Source organism: Salvia splendens, chromosome 8 (genome assembly GCF_004379255.2).
Source record: "Salvia splendens isolate huo1 chromosome 8, SspV2, whole genome shotgun sequence".
NCBI classification, from domain to species: Eukaryota; Viridiplantae; Streptophyta; class Magnoliopsida; order Lamiales; family Lamiaceae; genus Salvia; species Salvia splendens.
The window spans coordinates 33,247,793-33,275,224 of NC_056039.1; the positions used below are offsets into that span (position 1 = coordinate 33,247,793).

At 37.3% G+C, this 27,432-nt stretch overlaps 6 protein-coding genes, 1 long non-coding RNA gene and 1 other non-coding gene across 9 annotated transcripts; 4 read left to right on the forward strand and 4 right to left on the reverse strand.

The window, feature by feature from the left end:
- Window positions 1-335: 335 nt before the first annotated feature.
- On the reverse strand, window positions 336-1,406 carry LOC121746124 (zinc finger CCCH domain-containing protein 2-like). The gene has a single exon (XM_042140039.1). It carries the CDS (start codon window positions 1,404-1,406, stop codon window positions 456-458), a length of 951 nt encoding a protein of 316 aa, XP_041995973.1. The 3' UTR covers window positions 336-455.
- A 2,710-nt stretch (window positions 1,407-4,116) lies between these two features.
- Window positions 4,117-6,608, reverse strand: LOC121743199 (probable protein phosphatase 2C 58). 2 transcript variants are annotated; one of them, XM_042136432.1, is made up of 6 exons: window positions 6,549-6,608; window positions 6,374-6,472; window positions 5,137-5,388; window positions 4,784-5,060; window positions 4,528-4,682; window positions 4,117-4,436 (listed from the first exon to the last, which is right to left on the reverse strand). In XM_042136432.1, exons 2-6 carry the CDS (start codon window positions 6,404-6,406, stop codon window positions 4,299-4,301), a joined length of 855 nt encoding a protein of 284 aa, XP_041992366.1. In that variant the 5' UTR covers window positions 6,407-6,472; window positions 6,549-6,608; the 3' UTR covers window positions 4,117-4,298. The 2 variants fall into 2 exon arrangements, with proteins under 2 accessions (XP_041992366.1, XP_041992367.1); XM_042136433.1 differs by lacking the exon at window positions 6,549-6,608 and having other exon boundaries at window positions 5,137-5,385; window positions 6,374-6,539.
- Window positions 6,609-7,623: 1,015 nt separating this feature from the next.
- Window positions 7,624-8,190, reverse strand: LOC121744326. The gene is made up of 2 exons (XR_006038550.1): window positions 7,840-8,190; window positions 7,624-7,752 (listed from the first exon to the last, which is right to left on the reverse strand). It is a non-coding gene; the product is annotated as an uncharacterized LOC121744326 (long non-coding RNA).
- A 660-nt stretch (window positions 8,191-8,850) lies between these two features.
- LOC121744173 (protein ARABIDOPSIS THALIANA ANTHER 7-like) lies at window positions 8,851-9,495 on the reverse strand. Its single transcript, XM_042137620.1, has 2 exons — window positions 9,126-9,495; window positions 8,851-9,042 (listed from the first exon to the last, which is right to left on the reverse strand). Exons 1-2 carry the CDS (start codon window positions 9,473-9,475, stop codon window positions 9,033-9,035), a joined length of 360 nt encoding a protein of 119 aa, XP_041993554.1. The 5' UTR covers window positions 9,476-9,495; the 3' UTR covers window positions 8,851-9,032.
- A 4,329-nt stretch (window positions 9,496-13,824) lies between these two features.
- Window positions 13,825-18,313, forward strand: LOC121742910 (protein TPX2-like). The gene is made up of 19 exons (XM_042136039.1): window positions 13,825-14,106; window positions 14,511-14,590; window positions 14,686-14,756; window positions 14,837-14,917; window positions 15,010-15,177; window positions 15,261-15,354; window positions 15,428-15,544; window positions 15,638-15,928; window positions 16,013-16,075; window positions 16,164-16,241; window positions 16,347-16,505; window positions 16,597-16,728; window positions 16,808-16,888; window positions 16,974-17,093; window positions 17,191-17,357; window positions 17,455-17,563; window positions 17,667-17,726; window positions 17,820-17,914; window positions 17,996-18,313. The coding sequence occupies exons 1-19, from the start codon at window positions 13,950-13,952 to the stop codon at window positions 18,114-18,116; spliced, it is 2,244 nt and encodes a 747-aa protein (XP_041991973.1). The 5' UTR covers window positions 13,825-13,949; the 3' UTR covers window positions 18,117-18,313.
- A 1,611-nt stretch (window positions 18,314-19,924) lies between these two features.
- LOC121746270 lies at window positions 19,925-20,146 on the forward strand. Its single transcript, XR_006038973.1, has one exon. It is a non-coding gene; the product is annotated as a small nucleolar RNA U3 (small nucleolar RNA).
- Window positions 20,147-20,663: 517 nt separating this feature from the next.
- On the forward strand, window positions 20,664-22,420 carry LOC121743049 (squamosa promoter-binding protein 1-like). The gene is made up of 2 exons (XM_042136229.1): window positions 20,664-21,248; window positions 22,056-22,420. Exons 1-2 carry the CDS (start codon window positions 20,962-20,964, stop codon window positions 22,213-22,215), a joined length of 447 nt encoding a protein of 148 aa, XP_041992163.1. The 5' UTR covers window positions 20,664-20,961; the 3' UTR covers window positions 22,216-22,420.
- Window positions 22,421-25,047: 2,627 nt separating this feature from the next.
- On the forward strand, window positions 25,048-26,058 carry LOC121746125 (nuclear transcription factor Y subunit B-3-like). The gene is made up of 2 exons (XM_042140040.1): window positions 25,048-25,887; window positions 26,004-26,058. The coding sequence occupies exons 1-2, from the start codon at window positions 25,346-25,348 to the stop codon at window positions 26,056-26,058; spliced, it is 597 nt and encodes a 198-aa protein (XP_041995974.1). The 5' UTR covers window positions 25,048-25,345.
- The last annotated feature ends 1,374 nt before the right edge of the window (window positions 26,059-27,432 follow it).

Consider the following 27,432-nt stretch of genomic DNA (forward strand, 5'->3'; position numbering starts at 1 on the left):
TACACAAATCTAAAATGTTTCTACAATAAAATAGTATAGTTAAACCAAGAATCTTTTCATTCCTTATATAAGTATGAAGTTCATCATAATTTCTTTTACTGCAGATATAATAATAACCCCATAAATACAAAACCACACACATTCTATTTCTTTTAGCTCACATGTAAAGTGATTGACCAAATTACAAATGATATTATACGATTTGGTATTATATAGAGACAATTATGCAATTAACAGAAGTAGATGTTCATTAATTAAGTACAAAAGGATCAGTTATACAATACATGATCACATTACAATCCACAGTGATCATCAAAACAAGAATTACACCTCCAAAATTCCCAACTTAATTAACAAGACACCTAATTTAAACAACAATTCCACAAAAATAATCACATCCTCATATATAAATCAGGATAAGGATCACGAACCCGCGCGATCCCGATAACTACCATTCATGTCAGCAGATCATTGACCCACCCGAGATCCGGCCCACCGGAGACACCCTCACCGGCATTAAACCTGCTTTCATTCATCAAATTCCTACCGGAATATTCTCCTTGGATAAACTTGCTCTCCCCGGAATAGAATTTGCTATGTCCACGGCTCACCGGAGTTGAAGTCGACGGCGACATCACAAACTGTGGCTCCTCCACATTGAAATTCACATCCAGCCACGGCAGGCCGCCCTGAGGGCGGCCTACCGCCTCGCTCGGGCTCATAGCCTCAAACGAGACCATGAGCTCTGCGAGCGCATCCTTGTACGAGTCCAAGGACCCAAAACCCATGTCATTACCTATGTCGCCCCTGTATAGGGGCGACATAGGCGGGGAGATGTTCTGGGCCATGTGGCCCATAAGGGTTGAAGTCGGCGACGACTTCAAGTCATGGTGGCAGTAGGCACAGCAATGGGTGGAAGATTTCCTCTTGTCGTCCGGGGCGAGTTCAGGGTCGGGGACGAGGCGGAGCTGGCGGGAGGAGTGCGCGAAGAAGCACACCTTCCGCTTGCAGGCCTTCCCGTCCTTGCAGGCCTCGGTGCGGTAGCGGGAGGGGTGGAGCCAGCACTCGAAGACGCCGTGCGAGAACTCGCAGGCGTCGCCCTTCCCACAGTGGCCCTTCCGGTACTCGGGGCAGACGAGCCCGGAGTAGCAGAAGCGCCTGGGGTCGCGGCGCCGGGCCTTCTCGCCCGGGTGGGCGAAGGGGCAGTCGGTCCAGTCGTGGCTGCGGCTCCGGCTGCACTTCCGGACCTTGAACTCGTAGATGCGGAAGTGGTCGGAGGCGTAGGGCTCGTCGTCGGAGTCGTCGGCGTCGTTGCACGGGAGGAATTTCGAGAAGGCGGCAGCGGTCGGGGAGCGGGAGAGGAGGAGCTGGTGCTGCCGGCGGGGAGGGATGTCGATGGTTCCCATCATCATATCATAAATAAATAAAAATTACCTTTTGATTTATAAATTTGTGGTGTGATGAGAGAGAAGGGGGTTTATATATTGAGAGAGAGGGATGGGCAGAGAGGTGCGTGGCGGCATAGTATTAGGGATGTTTGCATGCAGAGGGAGATAATGTGGCAGCTCACTAACACACTATTGCATGCAGTGATGCAAACATCTCTATTCATTTTTTTTCTCTCTCTTGGCCATGTTCTTGTAGTTTCCTAACAATTTTGATGCCATGGTTATATTTTAGTAATTTTTTTTGTGTCGTATGTGAATGCTATTCTTGAGAAAAGACAGGGTTGATTGTGGGTTTCAATTTTATTTTGTTTGGAGATGGTAACGTTTTTGTTTGATTTTATGTTTTCATTGTGATTGATCCGTGGCTATCTAATTCTTGTGGGCGGATTAGGAGTTATTTGGTGTAACTCTAAGACAAAATAAAAATAAAAATAATTTAAAGCAATTGGTAGAGGTTAAGATAGAATTGATTGATAAAAGTATGTATTTATCTTTCTAACATGATTTTATTTAAGAAGAATTTTAATGAAATGGGTGGAGCGAAACCAAAATATGAACTCTAGTAATAAATGAAAGTAAGGAGGTGTGACATGTAATGGACTATGTTGCATTTCCTACTTCTTTACTTGTTGGATATCTTCGAAGTCATTTTATTATATTTAAAATAAATGTACCTTGATATATAATAATTGAACACATAATGTATATAATAGAGAAATCTAATAAATGACAAGAATGCTGCCTACCACATATATGTTTGGATTTTCGTTGTAGAAATACTTGATACTAGCCATTTGTACTATGATTTCCATGTTTCTCTCTTTTGATTTTGCCAAAATTTGTGAAGTCAATCTACACACAGTTAAATATGACTTAGTCACTATATAAAACAAATACCCAGCACGGAATTCGTCAAAATAAAAAATAGAATGGTCACAAAAAGCAAATTCCTATGTCCGTCATGTATATAATATGATCCATAAATTGGATATCAGCAGCCCAATATATGGTTATAGCCCAATGTACTCATGTTTGCAAATATAAATTTTCGCTTTTATTCCTATTATTTTACGAGTAATTCTCTTAACAAAAATTTTTTTAATCTTAATTGTAAAATATATATCCATTTTCATAATCTCAACAAAAATGATCAATCGTCACCACACAAACACTAAATAAATTTAGAATTTATACTTCTAAGTTTATAATTAATTATTTCACAAAATCTAAAATGTAAACAATTAGTTTTGTGACAAGGATAAAATTGAAACCAACGTCATTATATATTAAAATCCCGAGATAGAACGCATAGTTGAGTTTATAATTCATCTAAAGAGGAGTGTTTATTCACAGTAATTTCGCAGTTATTTTTTATTTGAATTACTTATGTAATTCTATTTTATTACTCACTGTTTTTTAGCTTTGAATATATCTCTAGTAGTAGTATCAAAAGGATAAAAATATATTTATTAGTTTATAATTGAGTCTTATTTTTTTTTATTTGAGATTAACAACGAAAATAGTCGAATATATTAAGTTTTTTTTATATAATAAAATAAATTTACTAATACTTTTATCATTTTCTTCTCTATTCATATTTATTATTTTATATTATAATTATATAGTTAATTATTTGATAATAGAAGAAGAAAGTATAATTTTATATTCTATAAATAAATAAATAGATAAATAAATAAAATACAATAAAAACTTCAGCTAGGCCTTTTGTCTATATCACACTCTAAGAGCATCTCCAGTGGTCGGCGGACAAGCAATAGCCCAGCCATAGCCTAGCCATGCCACATCAGCAGCACTAAATTCCTCCTGCCACATCAGTTGGACAAGCAACTGGACAAGCAATAGCCCAACCATAGCCTTGCCACATCATCAACACTAAAAACAAATAATTAAACAATAATACAAAATACGGAATTAAATTTTCGCCGATCGGGAGGCTACAATAGCGGCGAGCCGATCGGCGAAAGAATCGGCGAGCGCCCGGGAATCGGCATACCCTCGCCGAAATTCTCGCCGATTTGGCGCTCGCCGGCTGCAATAGTTCGGCTAGCGCCAAAAATCGGCGAGCCGCTCGCTCGCAGACCATAGGAGATGCTCTAATGCCACTGATACATTAATTGGCTACAGTAGAGGTTGTTTTGATGGACGCTGAAACGTGTCATCAAATAAAAGGAGTATTCCAAAAATGGATAAGTTAATGAAATTTTGTCGTGTAGTGAAGGCTCAAAGTTTGGGCCGAACCTCTGCCATTGGGCCGAGGAGCGTGTGATCTGCACGTGGGAATACTACGTTTCAACATGAGAAATACAATATGAGAAATCAAATGTTTTAAATTTTGCAAAAATTAGTGATGGCTTATTATAATGGAATATCCAAAATAGGAATACGATTATGGTAATGAAAGAAGTAAAAATTATCATTACTTAATTGGTAAGCCATTTCTTGTTAACCAAATAAATTACTGTAAGAAACATAATCAAAATTTTATGATTGACATCAATACATGTTGGGTTGATGATACATTGATTTTTAGCCTATTTATTGTTTATATCTTAATTTTGATAGTTACCAATCATATCTAATCATTTTCCACTTATCAATTATATCCTAATTATTTCAATTTTTGATTTAATAAATATGCAAAAAAGGGTAATATCTAAATATGCAATTATAAAATTCACATATTTTGTTATAGTAGTATACAAAAGTATGTCATTCAACATGCAAAAATCAAGGGATTCTCAAGTAGAAAAAAATATCATTCAGCTTCTAGCAAATTAAATTCAAATCCTAAGTAGCTAGCTAACTAAGGGAAAAACCTATGTAATCAAACTATTGAAACCTAACGACGACGCAGGAGATGTCGTCCCTGCTTTTCCTCGACAGCGCCTCATCAACGAGATGCTTCGCTGCTGCGTGTGGCTCCTTGATCGCCTTGATGGAGTTGACCGCGTCCTGGTTCGACATTACCTGCAGAAATTTAAGGGCAAGTAAATGAGCCCTCAGTTGCGAAATCGACTCAAGAATGCGTATAAGGATATTTTTATGGATAGTATCGCACGGTCCACACTCCATCGCTCGCTAATATTAAGAACTCAACATCATCATCTATGGTCTGAACTGCTATATCAGGCTCCGAGGTCACGTGTTTCTTCAAGCTCTTGTCGCCAAATGCTCTGGCCACCGCCAGCTGGCCATCTACGCGAGGAACGTCGCCTGTGACCATTGAGAAAGAAATGGCACCAAAACGTTAAAATTTATGGAAAAAAAGAGGGATTATTTGGTAGAATCATTAAATGAGACAATGTAGTACGTACCTGGCAGGTTTGACACGAATCCACCCTTGCTCTCGATCATCTTCTTTTCCCTAGTAGGGTCGTGATCAACAGATAGTTGTTTAGCGACGCCTTTCTTGCTGATTACAGCTCGGGAGTCCCCCACGTTTGCAACCACGAGCTTCTGTCCGTTGATCAAGATTGCATTTACCGCTGTCGACCCTCCTTTGCCCAATTCAAAGGACTTCTCCAATATTTCTTTATCTGTCTTCTGATACGCACTCTTTATTGCGATTTTGATGTCAGTCCAGAAATCACCCTGCTCGGAAAAGAAGGTTATCGTGCGAATTTAGGAAATATACGAACATTCCAACAAAGGAAGCGTTGCACCCTACCTGCTTCAGAATATTGTCGAAGAGGTTCAGTTGCAAGTAGTTTGCAACAGCATGCCCCATGTGTCCGTCATATATAGCAAACAATCCCAACGCGTCCTCGTCTATCATCTTCTGTTCAGAGACTAGATAGTCTTCCATGGGACGATTCGACTTTCCTTTCATTAGATAGGAGCCATGTGTGACTTGTCTTGAGAATTTGCCACCGCCTTTCTTTGCATCCGGAGTCAGAGGAGAGGAAAAGCACGCCTTCTCCTAAGCACGAAAAAGAGTGAGAGATAGAGTTAATACCAACTCGAAATGCACAAATGCTTAAGCTACATACGCGAAAAGCGCAAAGCCAGGCACAAAAGTTACAAGGCCTAGTCCTTATCTACCGAAGTTATTGCACGAGACACAACACAGATGCTACCACCGATCACGATCAAGAATCAGAAGACAAGTAAACGACAAATAACGCTCTTTTTAGAATGTAACCGGCTAAAAAGTGCATCAACATTTCAACGTCTCAACCTACATAAACAGAGTTATTGCCTCTAAGCAAGATAAGCAACAAAAAAGAAGTTTCCGGACGATCAAACTAATATACAACGAGGCACTGCTCAGACGCAACAAAGAACGAAAAAGTTGCACGAGAAGCTGGACTTCACTGCAGGCTGTGCTGCAACTTATCATGATCAAGAATTAGAAGACAAGTAGGCGACGAAAAAAGCTCTTTTTAGAATGAAATCGTATCAACGATTCAACATCTTCATCGGAATAAACAGAACACAGCATTCAATGTATCAGATTGGCATCATACAGAATGCCTACATCCCTTACACCATCCACATTTCATCACAGTGAGACAAAAAGCAAGAAATATACCCGAAATTCGAATGCATGAGTTCTTTGTGCTACTAAAATGCTGAATTTAAGTAAGAAAATGCAATTATAACAATAAGCCTCTATAACCACTTTGATCATATCTTTGTACAAATTTCAACACTCAAAATCATGCATTCGAATTTCGTCTAATTCATGATTCAAACTATGCTGATTGATCAAATACTAACCAAGAAACCCCCCTAGAAACACACACACAAACACACACAAATTGTGAAAAATTGAGTAAAGAAAGTTAGAAAATACAACAATCAAGAACTCCAAAAATGAACTACTTTTTCCGACATAATAGAAATGAGAAATTGCCCATTAAATAATAAATAGCATGAGAGAAAGAGAGAGGGAAGGAAGTAACCTTCATCTTGTGGAGGAGGTCTCTACCTATCATGGCTGTCTCTTTCTCCAGAAATCTTGTATTTTGGAAGCTACTCTAAAACTCATGAAACCCAGAAAACTATCGAATTCGATTATTTATAGAAGCACAAAAAGATTGGATTTTTATAATGCTTCTGTTCCGAAATTGCTGTTACCTGATTTTAATTATCTATAAAGATATTTATCAACCGTTGACCTCGCGATTCCTTTCACAGTTCGCGTCTTGGTTTTACTTTTTTTTTCTGATAAATTGAGCAATAAAATAGGAATAAAAAGGTGTTTAAATGAGAAATGGGTTAGGATTTATAGAGATATAATAGGGATTGGTTTGTGATTTTATAGTATTTTTTTAAATTCTGAAATTTGAATTTGAATATTTAACGTGTGGATATTCTTATCTTCTTTATTAAGATTACAATAATTTTTTTAATGTTTTAAATTGAGAAAATAAATATATTCTGTTTCATCAATAAAAAATATCAGCAATAAAAAGCATTAATTGAAATAAAAATCCTCTTTGGGTTCTTTAAAATCTAGCGATATACACTCAATGTGATTTTTATATTCAAAGCTTATTTTCATGATAGTATTAGTATCATTATAATTCATATCAATCTTGTTAATGTTGAATAAATATATTATATTTTTGGATAATAATATTTAGTTAAATTTGATTATCTTAATCTAAGTTATATTGATGTATATATTTGGTTAAAACGTAAACTACAAGTATGAAAAGAATATCATTTTCCAGATTATCATTCAAGTTTCCCAAATTTATTGTATTACGCGTATATATCAATATCTAATTTATTTCTAATATCTTACAAATTTGGGAGGTAGGGAATAAAATACATATATAATCTAAATGTCTAGGTACAAGATTGTTGGTTCAAAATTTTATGATAGAAAAATCACTAATTGCAATATCACATATGTCAACTTTTTCATCCAGGGATATTAAAAAAAATGAAATTTATGAGTTCGGTTCAGGTCCGTAGCTTAAAACTCCAAATTTAATATAGTTTTTCAACACTCATGAAATGGCAGTGGAAACGGTCGACCCATCCCGGTCCAATGCCCGGTCCCGTTGGACCTTCGTTGTATTAAAATCAGGAATTTAGAAGAAATTTTGCAGTCACCAACAGTTTTTACACATCTGAATTGTTGATTTGTAGTACTATATCTTAACATTAACCATACCATGTATTTGAATTTGATAAACATATAGAAAAACTAAGTATAACTTCTTTAAATAATTCCACCAATAATGGAAACAAATTTACTAACATATACTGATATCCATACTACTACTAACTATGAATCAAATAATGGTAGAGACTAATCTTTCAAACGATCCTGCACCAAAACAAACAATTACTTAAATTAAATAATAAAAACAAATTGAACATAAATCAACTTTTTGATATGTGTATGTTTATTTACCTATAGCAATTCATGCGCTCCTAAATCGGAAAACTCAAGTGTGTGTTGCACTTGAGAGGCAGTTCTCAGATGCGCGATTCATTGAACGGATTGGAGGCTTTATAACTCACAAAATGCTCTATACATTTGCATATTCTTATAGAACCACCCGTTTCTTGCTTCGCCATAGAATTCAAATTCGTTACACTATGGCAGCACGTTGGTGTCGGGCTGATGCCTTCTCCTTGAATATAGTCCCCACATCGGCTAAAATCGTCGAACACGTCTTTGCAGCCTTTGCATGGCCATGCTGCGATTGGTCTCGATAAAGCGAATGCAAGAGTGAAAAGAAGAATAAGATGATTCATATTGGTGTTGTATAAGTTCTTTACATTGATAAAGAATGCGTTTGATGTGTGTATATATAGGTATATTGTAACAAGCCTTTATCTTCGAAGATTAATTAGGGTTGTGCATCAATTCAAGAATCGTGAATATATTTCATTTTCTACTTTAATTAAATTGTTCATGCGTTTTGTGTTGCCGATGGATAGGACTAAAATGTTGGGAGCTATTTTGGATTAAGCATTTGATTAATTGATAGGAAGTAGGGGATAATTATCATTCTAGTATATTTTATAAAAAAAAATATACTCTCTCCGCTACGTCCCACAGTAAGTGAGACATATTTCTCTTAATTAGGTCATCCCAACTAAATCATGATGCTTTTTGACTGAAACAAGAGAAATGTCTCATTTTTTTCACCTCTCTTACTTTTTTTTCTCCATTCTACTTTATTCTCATTTTAATTAACCACTAAATAACCCTACCTAAAATTTTATGCCCTAAAATCTTAGGGTGGAACGGTGAGTAGTAAATTTTTAATATGTAAAATGCGATTGCTTTTACAATTTTTATGTTATTAGGGCATCTACACTGGAACCAGAATTGGGGTCTATTTTCTTAAATTAGTTCAATTGCAACTAAAATCATGATGCTGCGACTGAAACAAAGAGTTAAATTACAACATTATGAAATTATAATAGTAACTTTTTTTTATTTATGTTCCACGAATACATCGAAACAATATAATAATAGCCCTTATTTATGTTTCGCGAATACATCGAAACAATATAATAATAGCCCTTACAACCTTATTACATGACATAAACATACTTTGAACAAGTATTAACCAAAGGGTAGAGATTAATCTTTCAAACAGCCCTGCACCAAAACAAACAATTACTTCAATTGGATAATAAATCAACTTTTAATCATACATAAATTCTTAAGATATGTTTATTTACCTGTTACAGTTCATGTGCTCCGAAATATGAAAACTCAAATGCGTGTTGCACTTATGAGGCAGGTCCTTGATGCGTGCAGCAACGAATCGGTGGTGTCTATAACTTGCAAAAGACTCTATGCATTTGCATATTCTTACCGAACCACCCATTTCATGTTTCGCGATGACATTCAGATTCGTTACACTTTGGCAACACGTCCGCGTTGGTTTGTTGCCTAGCCCTTGAATATAGCTCGCACAATGGCTAAAATTGTTGAACACGTCTCTGCAGCCTTTGTCGCGCGACGCGGTGATTGGCTTCGAGAGAGCGAGTGCAAGTGCGAGCGTGAAGAGAAGGATAAGAGGCTTCATATTGTGGTGTATAAGTTGTTATGTTTGAAAAAGAATGCAGTTGATGTGTGTATATATAGATATATTGTGACAAGCTTAGTTAGGGATGAAATATTCATGCGTTTTGTGTTGCCGGTTGATAGGGCTTAAATGTTGGAAGTGTTGGTTAGATTAAGCATTTGATTTATATGAACTTTTGTAGTAGTAAGTTTTAAATAAAATTACAAAATAATGTTAGTACTTCAATTGTTTTTATCCTTGATCAATATCATTCAAGATTATTTTGTAAAATATATAATTTTGAATATCTTGAATAATCTTCATTTTGTAGAAAGATTTACTTTTTTTTCTTGTGTATTAACATATTTTCATTTATATATATGTGTGATCAATTATATAGTTAATGAAAAAAATTAATAATAATAATAATAATAATAATAAAAAATTAGTATTTTCATTTATAGGAAAAACGCGTAGCCGAAAGGTGACGACTTACACAAAAGTTGATAATCTTCTTGACCAACTTTCTAATTTTCACATTAATTTAGAGGCATCGCACAAAGCCAACATTTGAAAGGTGACATGTTAATCAATTTCTTAATTCTTTATTCAAACAAAAAGTATCAAGAATATACTACTACATCTTATTAGTAAAGATTTCACAACTCGATTCGGAAAAAATAATTAAAACTTACATCTTTGATTTTAATTGGCCTTATATTAGAACATTAATATCCACAATTAGAGGACAAAGAATGTTGGTAGATAGCTTAATTTGGGCCTTCATACAAATGGAATGACGTGTTAGTATATTAGTAGTTTATGTACTAATTTGGATTTTAATTTTAGTTATTGTCCCTATAATGTATCTTTTATTCTACTAATACAAATTCTTAATGTTACATAGTAATAATATATTCTGTAACTTCTTTTTACCAAAACATTATTACCCAAATAATTAGTAGTTTATAGCCATGCCTTTTATTCTACTAATACAAATTTTTAATGTTACATAGTAATAATATATTCTGTAACTTCTTTTTACCAAAACATTATTACCCAAATAATTAGTAGTTTATAGTCATGCCTTTTTAAGAGTTTCTATTTTTGAGGACTATTACCTAGGCCTGGTTCAGGCCCTTCTTCCAATTTAATTTATTCAAATAATTGCATTAGAGTAGGGGTGAGCAAAAAAACCGGAAACCGAATATCCGAACCGAACTAAACCGAAATTTTAAAATTCGGTTCGGTTTTAAAAATAAAAAAAATTCGGTTTTTCGGTTCGGTTTAGTTCGGTTCGGGCGAAAAAAAACCCGAAAAACCAAAAAACCGAATTATATATATATTCTATTAATTTAATATATTATATTATATATAATATATATTCTACTATATAATATATATTATATGTATTATTAATTTTATATTATATATAAATATTCTATTAGTATATATAAAATAAAATAAAATAAAATACACATATATAAACATATATTTATATTATATTTATTTTTTTCAGGATTTTCGGTTTTTTTTTTCAGGTTTTTCGGTTTTGTTCGGGTTTTTCAGTTTTTTAAGTTCGGTTTTCGGTTTTTCGGGTTCGGTTTGGTTTGGATTTTGAACTAAATTTGGTTTTTCGGTTTTGGTTCGGTTTTGGCAAAAAACCGAACCGAAACCCGAATGCACACCCCTACATTAGAGCATCAACATCGGTGACACCACGCCGTCTGTCTGTGCTAGCGGCGGGGCGCTGCTCTATTAACCGAGCACGTCCGTGCCAGCGAGCAGCACACGTGTCAACGCCTGATTGGCCAACGACAATGCAGTTGGAATTTCTTTTTTTTTTTAAATCGGATTTTAATTTAAAAAATCCGATTAAAAATAAAAAAAAAATTCTCACTTCCCAAAAAATTATATCCGTTTTCTCCTCACTTTTAATTTATTTTCAAATTTTCCCCAAAAATTCACATTTTCATCTATAAATACCCCCACTTCTACACAAAAAATTTCACACCACACTACACAATTCTCATCTAATTCTCTCATTTACATTCTTACAATTCTCAAACTTTCTTTCACTCTTACAGCAAAAAAATGTCCGGCTCCGGCGATCACCCCACCGACTCCCGCGGTTGGAACCACGAATGGTTCGGCCCGCAACCATTTCCTAGTCCGGAAACGGAATTTTCGGCCCCTCCTCAAACCCAAAGTTTGCAAGCTCCGGGTGGCTATCGGCCTTACCCGGTGGACGACCAAGATGCCCCCGATGGGCAATACGGGTGGGCACCCGAACCACCCGTACCTAGAGTGGGAGGGAGCTGCAGCTCTCAAACTCCTCATCTTCCTACTCGTGGTGTCCGCACCCCGTACACTCCGGGGGAGATGAATCAATTATTCAAAGCGTTTTTGTCTATCTCCGAAGATCCGGGGATTGGCACGAACCAATCCGGGGACCATTTTTTGTGGCGCGTCTGTCGCCGGTACAATCAAAACCGGTTGGCTGGAACAATCGAGCGCAATGAGAGTATGGTGCGTAATGCCATATACAGAGCCAATGAAGAAATCTAAAAGTTCCAGTGGTATTACCTCCAGGAAGAGCGGTCGGCGGGGAGCGGCAGAAGCGAGGTCGACATCATCAGTGCCGCGTTGGCGACCTACCAATCCCAACACTACAAACCGTTCAAGTACCTCAATGTTTGGCAGAAGGTGCGTGTGCATCAAGTATAGGGGAGACGTATCATCCTCCTCTAGCTCCTCCAGCAAACGGTCGAGGTCGGTATCCCTATCCGACGCCGGCTCCGATGAGGTGTCCACCCAGCTCGCCGGAGCTAACTTGGGTAGCCCCGACGCCGGCCCGAGTAGTTCCCAACGCCGGCTGCAAGGAAGGAAGAAGTCGATGGCCAACCGCCGTCGCGCCGCGACTCCATCCGCCCCCGATCCCTTTGTGCCACCTCAACCCCCCACCAACTCGTTGTGGGGGGGTTTTGTCCCAACTCAATTTGGCCGATAGGTCAACTATGACCCCCGAGCAACTTCGATCGCATGTGGCAATGATATGGGGTCTCCAAAGAACATTGGGGTAGAGCCAGATGAATAGTCGGGGGTATTTTTAACCTTTAATTATGTAATTTTTATTTTTTAGGAGTTTAATTATGTAATTTTTATTTTTTAGGAGTTTAATTATGTAATTTTTAATTTTTAGAATTTTAATTATGTAATTTTTATTTTTTTTATAATTTGTAATAGTATTCGAGTAATTTTAATGCATTTTAATATTGTGGAAATGTTTTTATTTAAATTGAATAATAGAATGGTGGGACCCTTGAACTTGTCCTTGCGGAAGAGCACGGATGTGAGTGTTGTGCTCTTGCCTAAGGACATGGAGTAAAAGTGGGTCCGAGCCCACATCCCTACTCGTTGGCAAGAGCACGGATGGGGATGCTCTTGAGACATTCATACTTTTTAGACAACAATATACATTTTGTATACTTTTAAAATCATCAAACAATTATATATGTCAACTACAGCAAAAAAATAATCATATACTCCAAATAATTTGAAACTCTTTGTATGCTACTACGTCAACTTTATAGTAACATTTAATAAAAATATTTAAAAATATTTAAGAAATTCGAGACATGCATAAAATAAATACTGTCCATCTATCTTGGTCCATTCTACATATACTTACCAAATGGATTTAGATTACCAAATGGGTTTAGATTAGATTAGAATGAATCCAAATTTTTTAAAGAAAATTAAGCTTGAACTTATTCAGTCATGAACCAAGATTGGATCGACCTGATCCATTTAAGGATTCTAGAAGTATAACACCAAGGATTACAAATAAATAGATGTGATTATGTGATTAAAGATGCCTTAAAGTTTTTTCCTGATTAAGTAAAAACAATACACACCACATAAATACATGAATAAACTGCAAAATTATCCGAGATTTAGGAGTAAAAATACTACCTAAACAGTTTTATTAGTAATTAATTTTACCATCCAACTCACTACCCTAAAATGGAATCTACTTTAAAAAATATAAAATAAAATAAAAATGGAATCCACTTAATCTTTGGTCAATAATTTACATGAATTTAATTAATAATTTTATCGTAGGAGTATATTTTTACTCACAATATTATAATTTCAGGTAAATAAACCATGCATACACCATTAAAATACAAATTTAAGTATGTAATTATTTGAAATACATTGAAAATACACCATAATTAAATGTTTAATTTTAGAATTAATTTTGTTTCCATGTAAACGGTCACCAGCTCCATTTTCCCCTTTTTTCAAAATTTCGACCGTTAAACAAAATTTCGACCGTTAATAGCCTTCCCCCTTCTCTCTCTAAACAACGCAACACAGCGCCATTTTCTTAGTCACTGATCGTATATACAGCCGCACATTTCTCTCTCTTCCCAGCAATCTGCGAATTGCCGGGACAGTTGGTTAATCGATCGACAATACCCGATAGAATATGGCAGCGGTGGAAGAGTCGAGTAATCTGTTCGTGGTCGACGAGGCCTATGAGTTCTCAGCGCCGCGATTTCATGATTTCATGGCGGAGGAGACTGATGAGGAACTTCGCAGCGCGGAGCTATGGTTCGAGAGCGCCTTCACTCATGCCCCTTCTCGTGCGTCCGATTTCCCCTCTTTTTGCTTAATTGGATATACTAATTTCCATTTTCCCTAAAATTTCACTGATAATGACTTGAATTGTATGCCGATTACGGAGGCATGGATTCTGAGAGGATCTCTTTTTGGATCGCTCTTCTACATTTGTCAGTTGTCACGATTTATTTAGAGTTCTAGGGTTTGCATTCTGTGATTTCTCAATCGGAGAGAGGGGGAAAGATTAGGATCATAATTGACATCTCGCATCATTTATCTCTGAGTTTTTGACAAAATCATTTATCTTTTGAATTTCTTGAATCAATTGATGTTCTATAATGTTCTTCAGTGGCTTGGCAACGAGTGTTTCTGGAAATTTGTGAATTTGAGTGAGGATTCATATTTAGCATTATTTTTGGATTTGCAGCGTTTATGCCTAGAATCAGATCTACCAGAACAGTTCAACAGATTCTTTGCAATTTCAATGAAGATGAGCAAATTCAGAAGGTGGAATTTCTTTTTATCATGTTTGTGGATTCATTGTCTTATCAATGTGATGATGGATATATGTGACAGATGTAAAATGTTTCAACTTGTTTCAGCCACCGAAATCATCTGAAAATGCATCGAATTCTGCTCAAGAATCAGCTCCAAAATCACTAAACCAGACACTGTTAGTAACATTTAATTACTGTGTCTTGTTGCTGTTATATTTCTTCGGAGGAAGCGACTCAATTTTTTCCTGCATTACAGAGATAAAGTGATGGCAATTTCAGCTGAAACAACGGAGAAGACACCTAATATAGAAAACTCATGCTCTCAGGAAAAGCAAAAGTAGGTTCATTTCTCACTCACCTGTTCTTATAATGTTGGTAGCCTCTTAAATAGTCTAACCAGCAACAAATTTTCCGGTTCCGATTTCTCAGCGGCCAGGAGATTTACTGCACTCCAGCACCACAAAAGCAGGGGGGTGATAGGAAGCTTCAGACAGCAAAAAAGATTGCTAGTATGCTGAAAAATTCTTCAGCGACCAGTTCAAAGAAACAGCTGCCAAAATCACAAGCCAAGAGTGCTAAACCTGCTAGTGTTAGGAGGTGTGGAATTGTTTGTTTTAGTATTTTTTTATCACTAGTTAATCATTTATCACCATGTGCTAAGAAATTGTTAATTTGTTCAGGGACGGTAATAAGAACATTGTTGGAACTCCCGGCTTTGCCCATGAAAACCATGCCATAAAGAAGCAAAAACTGGATGGAGGAAAATCTCGACAGGTAGATATAATGCTTATACCGGAGTGTCTTCATGGTTTTCGAAAATTCACATTTTTAACATACGGTTTTTCAGATTCTTGGAGTCAACAAACCTTCAAGCCTTTCTCACAAAACAAGAACTGGAATTGTCAGCAGTAGCAGCTCCACCTTCTGCCCTGCAACTGCTAAAACTTGTAAAGAAGATAGAAAGGTATGGTGTCTGTCAACATTAATTCAAGCGTATTACTTTGTTTTTCACCACGAATGTTGTTATTAGGATGATTTAATCATATTCTTCGTGTAGATGTATGTCCGAGAACCAGCAGCACCATTTGTTTCTATGGCGGAAATGATGAAGAAATTTCAATCAGGGACGAGAGAGATGCCTTCGATGCGTAGCAGCTGCTCTCTTTCTCAGAGCGATGCCGCTGGAGCAACGCAGAGGAAGCATAAGCTTGTGCTCACAAGGCCTAAAACACCTGAATTCGAAACATCTCAGCGCGTGCGTTCTGTTAAAATCAAAAGCTCAGCGGAAATTGAGGAAGAGATGATGGCTAAGCTTCCCAAGTTCAAGGCTCGTCCACTAAACAAAAAGGTAGAAAATCTTCAATTTTAACAGTCTTTGAAACAAATTTTCGACATGAGTGTTCATCCTTCCTAATCTGGTTTTATCTTGTAGATCTTTGAAGCCGCAACTTTACCGCCATTGCCAAGAAGCACACCACAGCTTCCTGAGTTCAAGGTAGATTAATGTCTCTTATCAGTGAAAGCCCAAAAAAGTGAAATATTATTCAAGCAGATTATATAAAACAATGTCTTCATTTTGACAGGAATTCCGTCTAGAAACAATGTCAAGGGCCACTCAGAATGCAGAAACATCCTCTGTGGCTTCGGTTGAACCAACAGAGGTATTGAGCCTCAGTTCATGGTCTCAAATGTTTAGCTTATTCGTTGACTTGTTTCCACAATGCATTGAAACTCAGCATATACACACACCCTTGCTTTTTATGCAGAGCCATCAATGGAAACCACGTCATCTTACTGCCCCGAAGTCACCTGCTCTCCAAACATCTCTCCGAGCGCGTCCTCCCAAGATCAAGAGTTCCGAGGAGTTGGAGAAAGAGGAGCTTGAAAATATTTCACATTTCAAGGCTAGACCATTGAATAGAAAGGTAGATTCATGACCTTCTGGGGAATTTTTTTCTGTTAGAATGCTGTCTTTTTACTTAACCACCATTATATAATAAATTTTTGATTGTTCAGATATTTGAGAGCAAAGGGGAGATGGGAATGTTCTGCAACATGAAGAAGCAAGTTACCATTCCTCAGGAATTTAATTTTGCCATAGATAAAAGGATCCCTCCACCAACTTCGGTGGTTGATCTCTTCGACAAGGTAGCAGCAGAACATGTTTTCCCAAGTCTCTTTTGTTAGTTATGTAGCTAAACACTGAATCCTTTTCTACTCCTTTCAGCTTTCAATATGTTCAGAATCTCAACGTGAGAAGCCTCTCACTAGAAACACTACACCAAATCCATTCCATCTCCACACAGAGGTATGAAATATCTTCTCCATATAATCATGAATTCACCGGTGTTATTTTTCCCACTTCGACTCATGTTTTTCCTTCGTCCGATCAGGAAAGAGGGGCAGAGAAAGAGCGAAGGATAGCCGCAGAACTCATGCAGAAACAGTTAGAAGAGGAGAGGGCTAGGATACCGAGAGCTCATCCGTATCCTTACACAACTGATTTTCCTGTGGTATGTATCCTTACTCTTTACCGTTTATCTCTGACTCATTAATGTGACCCCAACCCTTAAGAATGATAATCTTGACATGTAATTTTCTCTATTGCAGATTCCGCCAAAGCCAGAGGCAAAGCCATGTACGAAACCAGAGCCATTCGAATTGGAAAGTTTGGCGAGGCATGAACAGGAGATGCAGAGAGAAATGGAGGAAAGGATGAGGATGGAAATGGAAGAAGCTGAGAGGAGAAGATTCAAAGCCCATCCTATCTTGAAAGAGTACGAATTCAATGAAAATTAATTTCAATCATTACCATCTTCCTGTTTTCCTCTTATCATGGCTCTAATTGATCACGTTGAATCCAATTTCAATCAGGGACCCGATGCCACTCCCAGAGAAAGACCGAAAGCCCCTCACAGAGGTTCAAGGATTCAATCTACACCTCGTGAACAGGGCTGTTGAGAGAGCAGAATTCGATAAAAAGGTTACTTTCCTTTCCCTTTCCCTTTCCAGCTTCAATAAGCGCAAATTTCCTTGTCAACGGTTGTATTTTTACCATTCTTACCAAGGGTTGTGTTTTTTACCAGATTAAGGAGACAGAAATGGTCTACAAGAGATACAGAGAGGAAACAGAAGCTGCAAGGATGGTGAGCACATACATTTCATCGAATCCATTCAGCCTTTATGTCATTCAATAATTATTGAGAATCAAGATTTTAATTCATCGTAAAAACACACAGATGGAGGAGGAGAAGGCCTTGAAACAGTTGAGGAGGACTATGGTTCCTCATGCAAGACCAGTACCTAAATTCAACCACCCTTTCTTACCACAGAAGTATGCATCTCTTCAGACATCAATTTTTTTTGTTTCCTACGTTGCGCTGTTTCTGATATCATATTTACCGAATGAACACAGGTCTACTAAAGACACCACAAAACCCAAGTCACCAAAACTGCGTGTGGATTATAGGAAGGAGAAACGAAGGATGGTCCCTTCTGGTAAAGCTTCGGGTGCAGCAGCGTGCTATATGAGGTGACCTGTGATTGGTTGTGTAGTTTAAGTCACCTTGAACTATAACCATTATTATTCATTAGGATTGTGGGACGTTGGTTGCTCCAGTCCTATAATCCTGTATTATTTTGTACAAGAGTGTGATGCTATTGTAATGCAATACAATACAATACAAATACTTCATCTGATCTTATTGTAGAAATGAAATTGCAAGAAGCCAAATATTTTGGTCAGTGTTATAACAACTCTTCAGTTTTGTATAATATACTCTTTGTATCAGGTAAATTCCGAATTATCATATTTATCTAATCGCATGGCTTGATTTGCTATCTTGTTTGATTGACTTAGTACTGTCATCGAGTTGCGAATACAAAGTGAGAAATCGACAGGAACAACGTTGATTGAATGGAGTAACAAATCTCAGTAAAGCACAAAGTATATATGGCAGGATTTCGATAGAAGCCTCGTCCGACAGTTGACATAACAATATCACTATCTCCAGCCATTACAAGTTGTTCCTTCTCCAACAACCTCTATCTTCCTGGTGACAGATTCTTGCACAGTTCCAGTTTTACCTCTCGGGTACGGAATGGGTACAAGCATATCCTTCCTCCACCTTTCCACTCAAGAGTTCTTATGTGTTTCCACGCGCCCTGAAAAGTGGACAAATTCCTTTTCTCAAGTCTTAAGAACGCATGCAAGATTCGTCTTAGATCTTGGTTCGGTTTATGCATGGCGAAAGGGGGTATTGGAATGGTCTTAGCTCCCGACTAAAATCGTCTCAGATGAGTTTAGTATCTCTTCGCATACCAGAGAAGGGTTGAGACAGAGGCAGAGCCATCGTACGCCATGCCAGAGACTGATTAATGGAGTTTTTAGCCATACTCATGAAAATGTGGTGGGATCAATCGACCCCGCCCGGCTCATCGAGTCTGCCACTACCTACGTGATAAATAAAGAACCATTATTGGTCGTTAAGAAAAAACACCATGTGTAGCATTGAAGAGTTGTACCCTCAAAAAGTACACATCTTGGACCCAATGAGATTAATTCTTAACATAACAAGGTACAACCAAGACCCTGAAAAATTGGTTGGCCTCATCTACCCGTGCAGTGTGCAATGCTATACCCCTTCCCCACCACCACTAGTGCATGCATGAGAGGGTTGTACCTTCGAAAGGGCAGAAACCACATGCAAATCACTACATTCGAAACATAGTGAAATCGACCACGTTTCGATCTTTGATTGAACAAAGGAGATCTAGCCAATGAGAGAATAGGAAATGTATTTATGAAATTTACGAATTTCACACAAAATCACAAACCCTAACTTCAATTTTTGTGCAAGCCAACGTTTTGCCCTTTATTTGAACTGTGGAGGGGGCCACCTCCACTCACGAGAACTTTGATCCCTCTTTTGTTTTTGTTACTTTATTTTTTTTTCTTTTTTTGTGAGAATTTAATTCGTGGATGAGTTCTTGATGAGACATGCACCCTTGTTAGGGTTCTCTCTATATCTATTTCTATCTCTAGATTGTTATGCTTGATGATGATAAAATGTTATGTATTGAAATATAGTGTTGTCGGATTTATAGAGAAAATCATATTGAGTTTGGGAAAATATTAAATAAGAGTGTGGAGCTTATGATTTTGCTTTGTATTTGTGTTCTTGTTTCTTCATCTATTAGACTATTACATCAGCTATTTATAGGATTGATTCCTATTATAAATGAGGAATATATATAAATGAAATGCTAACATTCTACTTTAATCTTGATGTTTTACTTTATTGAATAGGAAATTATAGCTGAAGTTATCTTCTAGATTCTATTCACGACCTTGCTTGAAAATGATTTGTTCTATAGGCTTGTATAACTGTATCTTTGATTTCTCAAGAGATAGGAAACCATGTCCAGTGAATGAATCGTGGCTGCCTTGCCAGAGTGTGATTAACAACGTCTATGTTAGGTTTCTTTCTGGCCACGGTGTGGTAGACTATTGTTCCTGGTTTGACTTTGGTCCAACTTAGATGGCTAGACAACTATCTGACAGATTTTAAATAATACCATCGATTCTATTCTGGATTACTCTTGGTTCTTGGTTTCGCTCCCATTTCACCACCCTCACTTAAGCTGAATATTGTATTTAACTTACTATGACCTTCTATTTGTTTCATATTTCTTGTCTTCATTCCAACAAATATGCTCCTAAACTGAAGCGCAAAAATAATGAGAAATCGACGGAACCTCCAGTTTCATTTAAACGTGATGGCAAACCATAGCTAACCTAGATAACCTGGGATCACAATTACGGTTGAATCGTTTGCACCTCGTTCCATTTCCAATCCGGAATCAGCAGTAAACCACGGTTAAAATCGTGCATGTCTACTCGTGACACATCTATGCGTTTATATGAACTTTATCCATGATTTTATGTAGCAAGTAGTACTATATAATATTACTAGTACTGCCATTGAGTCTAGTATCGATGCTCAAGAATAGTATATATGTATATATATACATGTGATTTATCAATTTATAACCAATAAGAGAAAGCATGACAACGCCATGGACGATTGTAATCCCACGTCCATTTCTTTGATGTGATCTTTGTACTCACTCACTATGTAGCTTCCCCACATACACAAGAATAGAGATAGATACCTTGTTCTTGACATTCCACTTCACACACACACACACACACACACATAACTAGAGAAATTTATTTTTTTAAAAGAAAAAAATTGTGGTCCTCAAGCATCTCCACCTTTCCTCTCAAAATTCCCACAACCCCACCACCCAATATCTCCCCTCATTTGATCAATACTACTACTACTACTATATATATATGTATATTTATTAAACATTAACATGATGAATGAGAGCAAGCCCAAAGAGGGGGAGATGATGAAGAGAGACAGTGGCGACTCCGACGATGATGAGGTGGTGCCCGACGAGGAGAAGCGGAAGAGGGTCGCCGGCGCCAAGAAAGGCGGCGGTGACCCCTCCATGAAGAGCTGCCAGGCTGAGAAGTGCGCCGCTAATCTCACCACCGCCAAGGCATACCACCGCCGCCATAAGGTCTGCGAGCACCACGCCAAGGCGCAGGTCGCCGTCGTCGCCGGAATCCGCCAGCGCTTCTGCCAGCAATGCAGCAGGTTTTCTTCTCTTCTAGTTGGATTTAATATTTTTCAAATTTATACTAATATGTTATGTCACATTTTTGTTTTGAACAAAAGAATTAAATAATGTATCACTAAAAAAAAATTCACTTCTGCAAGAATTCTTAATTATTACATCTTGTACGAATAATTGGATAGGATTATAAGTAGTTTAATGTTTTTAATTTACTGAGGAAGATCATCTTAAAATGGTACTATTAGGTTATGATGACATGTGAACAAAAATGGTCGCAAACTTGAAAGTTGAAACAAAATTCAAGAGGATTTAGTCCCCTGTATTATTGTAACATATCACCAATTTGTCTGTCTGGTATCAAATTAAGATTAATTAAGATTATATAAGTTTAGTTGGTCTGTCTTGGTATCAAATTATTGCCCACTCACAATTTTTTTGTGTTTTTTAGGTATTTTTTATGAGAAAAGTTGAGTGCACGTAACATTAAATTGGACTACCTAGTACTTATCGATTATATACACCATTAAATTAACAATTTCATACTCGATTAAAATATATACCAAACATAATCAACTTTAACCCCATGAAGTTCTTGGGTGTAAAAAAGTACACATTAATTGTCATCGATTATATCCACCATCAAATCAACAATTTCATACTCGACTAAATATATAGTACTCCACCAATCATGATCAATTTTACCCCCATGAAATTCTTGGGTGTAAAAAAGTACACATTCATTGCCATTTAATTCCGTTCACAAAAAATAGTCACTTTCAATTATCTTTATTTACTAGCAATTATTTTTGAAACAATTTATGGTGCAGGTTCCACGAGCTATCGGAATTCGACGATGCTAAGAGGAGCTGCCGGAGGCGGTTGGCTGGCCACAACGAGCGGAGGAGGAAGAATCCGGGCGACGGTTCTCAGGCAGAAGGGTCCACTAGCGGCCGAATCAAGGGCGCCGGCGTGTGGGCAAGTGGATGATAGGGGAAGGATTCAAATGAGTGTCCAAGAAAATTCAACCTACAAACATTTCCATGTCCGATAAATTCACCTAGCTCCCTCTCTTCTGTCAATAATCTAATTATAAGTAGCATGTATTATTGAGCTGATCTCGACCTTAATTATTTTATAATTAATAAATGAGGATAATGAATAAAGTACGAGATGTGTGCTGCTCATTTTCTTATGTTTTTGTCCGCTATAATCAAATTTCAATGTAATGTGTGTATTTTGTGTTTTCATGCACATTATTCAAACTAATAATGCGAGCAGCTTAGATGATATTTGATGAAATCAACTAAATATGAAAGCATTTTAAATACTATGCACAGTTGACATGAGCTTCCATAGTCTATTCTTAAATGTTTTTGTATGTTGTTGCTGTATCTGTCTTGAATGGTTAATTCGAGTTAGTTGCATTTGGCTAGTTATGGAAATATTAGATGCAATATCTATAAATGGTTCTTGGTTAGGTAGGTTACTTAGCGGGGCCGTCCCGACAAAATCAGAGGCCCTGTGCAAAAATCTAAAATGAGGCCTACCACTATAGAAAAAAAGACAATGCGTTTGCGCTGCTCCCAATCGCAATGGCCGACGATGGCAGGCGCTGCAGAAGCGATCAACGATGGCTCTGGTGAGCTGGTCCCTGTTGCGGCGTTCGTCGATGAGGAACACCGAACACGAACAGGCGGCTCCCAGGTCTACGATCGGGAAAAGAAACCGATCAGAATTGGAGTCACGATGCTAGAAAAAGGCCTGGGCGTTGCTATAAAAGAGAAATAGATTTGTTGGGCTGAAAAAATAGGAATACATGTATATGGGCTGAAATATTTCAGAGGCCCCTGAAAATTGGGGGCCCTGTGCGGTCGCACAGGCCGCACGGGCCAAGGGACGGGCCTGTTACTTAGGCAGGATAGTAAAAAGATGAAGTTAATCTGTATCTTGTGTGTGTGTGTGTTTATTTTGTTGGATGATCTCTTATTATACTAGTATCTGTTAGTATTTTAAAATACACACAGCATGTGAAAGTTTTGGTCTAGTTTAAAATACACATTATATACAAATACATTTAATGTGTGTTATGCGAATATTGGCATTTGGTTTTAGATGCTTAGTGATAGAATAATGCTACTATTTTTTTTATGTAGAGCCTGTTTAGGCGTTGAGACTCAGAATTTAGCTTTATATTAAGCCTATTAAATATACTATTACTTGTTTACTTTGTGCCAGATCATTTCCCGGGTCAAATACATGTGATGGCATGATTAAAAAAATTGTCTATACATTTTGGTTATACTTGAATTCAAATGTTGACACATGTTAACTGTGAAACTAAATCTGTTGTTAATTTAAATTATTGATCTATCAAATTTTGTTATAGTCGTAGCTTCGAATTATATCCTACAAAATCTCCAAAAGAAGCCGAATCATAATCACCAACGACTTTCCACTTTCCTTTATGCCGTGACACGTTATTAGTGGGGTATAAAATTTTAACACTTTCCAATTTTTACAGAGGAATAAGAATCTCAATAACCACCGCCAGCAATGATATAAAGAAATGAGTCATCGGCTATAATATGATTTGTTATAATTTCGATACAAAATTGAAATTAATTCGTTCGTTATTGTGAATAAATATTTAATTCGCCTAAAAATATAGTAGGTGTAGTACATTTTTTTATAATGAAGGTTATGCTTTCTTTGTTCCATAATAATTGGAACATTGATTTTATATATATAGATTAAGGAATAATTAGTTAGAAAGTAAGTCGAAGAAAAACTAAATTAGAGAATAATAAAATAGGTAAATAGAAAGAAAATAAAATAGAAAACAATAATAAAAATAGGCAATTGAAAGAGAGTGAAGTAGTGGTAAAATTAAATATATAGTTTTTGTTATAAAGAAAAATGACTTCATTACAAAAAATATTAGAAAATGATTATCTAAGATTGGACAGGCGAGTACCTATTATGGACTATTGTGTATTTTAGATTTGATTCAAATCGGACCGTCAACTAAAATTGATATCAGACGAATGGTTTTAGTTTAAGAACCGAAATCTCCTCTCATGGATTGAAATGGAACTGGCGTGTCGTTCCTATGGATCCGGTTTAGAATTTTTGAAATTGTTATTAGTGATTAACCACCAACTTTATGAAAAAACTATTAGTACTAGCTAAAACTATTTTAAAAAATTAATGATTTGGAAATGAAATGGACTTTTCCGTTGGGCTAATTGTGGTTCTAATATTTTTGGGAAGCACCGAAACTAGATGTTGTTGAACATGCGGTATTGTTATATCTCTCTCAATTAAGCAAAAAATGGATAATACTCCCTCCGTCCCGTGCTACTCGCACGTTTACTTTTCGGCTCGTCACAAAGTCCTTACACTATTTATAATTTAAGTTAGAATTAATGCATTTAATTAATATGTTAGTTTAAGTTAAGAGCTCTTTTATTAAGTGATGTCTCATTACACCTCAAATTCTTTTTTAATTACAAAAAAAATCAATCCCAAATTTACGGCCTAAAATGAAAAGTGCGAGTAGCATGGGACGGAGGGAGTAATATAAAGTGATTTGAGGATTAAATAAGATTAATAATTTATAAATATTTCATTAATCAAAATTAAAAAGAAAAAGAGTTACTACTACCGCTCTGCATTGAAGAATTTCATGACCAAAATCGGCCAATCAAACCAACCATCACGTTTCCCCTCTCCCAGCCGTCCGATCCCCTCCCTATCGACGGCTCCCATCTCGGCACGTGCCGCCCACTTATCTGGATACAAGCGGCCACAAACACCGCCACGTGTCGCGTCACTGCAAAATATCACACCCCTCTTTCCTTCCTCTCTCTTTCTCCTCTTCTCCAGCTCCTCCAATCACCACTCCGCCGCCGCTCGCACAGCCCCCCAAAACCCACAACAATCCCAAACCATAAAACAAAAAATTTCAAATCCACCCCTTTCGATACACCTTTCCGCCAAAAACCCCTCTTCCAACATCAAAATTCCGCCCTAAAAATCCGATCTTTTTCACTAAACATCAAATTCCCGCTTCGGAAAACTCCAATTCGGAGCTTCAGTTGTCGATTGATCGGGAAAAATGGCGGATTCGGACAACGATTCGGGCGGGCACAGCAACAGCAACGCGAGCAGCCGGGAGCAGGACCGGTTCCTGCCGATCGCGAACGTGAGCAGGATCATGAAGAAGGCGCTGCCGGCGAACGCCAAGATATCCAAGGACGCGAAGGAGACGGTGCAGGAGTGCGTCTCCGAGTTCATCAGCTTTGTCACCGGCGAGGCCTCCGACAAGTGCCAGAGGGAGAAGCGGAAGACGATCAACGGCGACGACCTTCTCTGGGCCATGACCACGCTCGGATTCGAGGAGTATGTGGAGCCACTGAAGGTCTACTTGGCCAAGTATAGGGAGATGGAGGGGGAGAAAAGCTCCGTCGCCGGAGTCAAGGAGGGCGGCGGTGGCGGCGCTGGTGGTGGTGGAGGGGCGGTGGGCTCTGGTGGGGGGATTTATGGGGGTAATGTGATGGGGTATCACCCCGGAGGGCAGATGTACGGCGGCGGCGGCGGCGGTGGAGGGGGTTTGGGGAATATGGGGGGATACGGGGGCGGCGGCGGCGGGAGGCCAAGGTAGAGATGGTGGTGGAGATGGAGATGATCAAGAATGAATTGGTGACTGTTTTTTAACCTTTTTTTAAAATCTATGGATTTTGTGTTTGTTGTTTGGGATTAGCATAACTGTTTAGTGTAATTTGGGGATTTGATGTTGATGATGATGATGAAGAAGAAGATGAAGCATAGAGTGATAGAGAAATGGTGTAAACTTGACTTTGTATTTTGTAAAATTTAAAAAACAGATTCATGTTTGGGTTAAAGACTGTGTTTTTATGATGTGGTTTCTTGAAATTGGCTTTGTTTGGTTTTGGGGATATTGGTTTTGAGTGTTCTGTTCTTACTTATCTGATGATTTGAGTGGTTTTGTTACTTATTTGATGATAATGGATGGGAAGCAAACTGGTCAGATTTGTTGTCTGAAATATTGTATTCATGAAATGGCATTGGAAATTGGTCTTGTGGTTCTTTTGTTCTCTATGCTTCTTTTATCCCTTACTCTTGGTAGGATATTTACATTCTTGATGAAATTATTAGTGAAATGTCTTTGAAATATTGGAGTGTTTGGACCAATTGGACAATTTCTTTGATGTGTGTTGGATTTTCTTGTGAAACATGATGCTACCAACAACCTAATATATTGGTAGTTAGGTATGTTGGTTATTTCTGTGGTGCTGTTTGTTTAGACTTTAGAGCAATGTGAACTTAGAGCAACTTGCCTTGTGTTCCGGCAGTTGGGGCTCACTCTGAGGACACCAGCTCCTATAAATGTGGCGGTGTCGGTCGATTAGGGTGTTATTGGCGGCGTGGGAAGATAGAGATCGGAAGCGCTTCGATAGAGTGCAAAAGAATTATCCTTAGTTATCGGCTATGGTTTTTAGTTTGTTAGTCATAATTCAAGTAGGAGTCTTTAGTTGGTGTGTGTATCTTTTAAAGTTCGAGTTTGTTCCTTTCAATTATTCCGACTATGTGAGTATGTTTTTTATGCCATTACATAGCCTTATGTTTTTGGTTCAACCGATTTTCATTTGTATCAGACATGTTTTGAAAGTGAAATTGAAATGGTGCATGAACAAATTCAAGAGTGAAGCATTTGTAAGTGCTAAGTTTGGAAATCAAAAGAAAAGAGAGAAATCAAATTACACATTTTGATATCTATCAGATAGAAAGTCAAATTGATTTACCAAATTTATGACTATTAATATGAAAAAGTTAACATAGAAAACAAAGAAATCAATATATAATCACTAAAACACAATTTTGTATCCTACTATGATATTATGTCATGTCCAAGTCAATCCAATCAAATAGCAAAGACTAAATTGTTTTTACCCTTCCACTATAAATTCCCTGAGGTTATTTTCTAATACCTTAAAATTTAAGAAATACTGAAATTCTTATTGGGACTCACCTGTCTTCTTAATTTCCACCATCAGAAAACTACACAAAGGGAGACATGTCATTTTCTTTCAAATTATCCTCTTCTTAAATCCACAACATACTCAATTAATCATCTCATGTATAGTACTATCATAATATAGCTAATATCTTGAAGTATTTAAT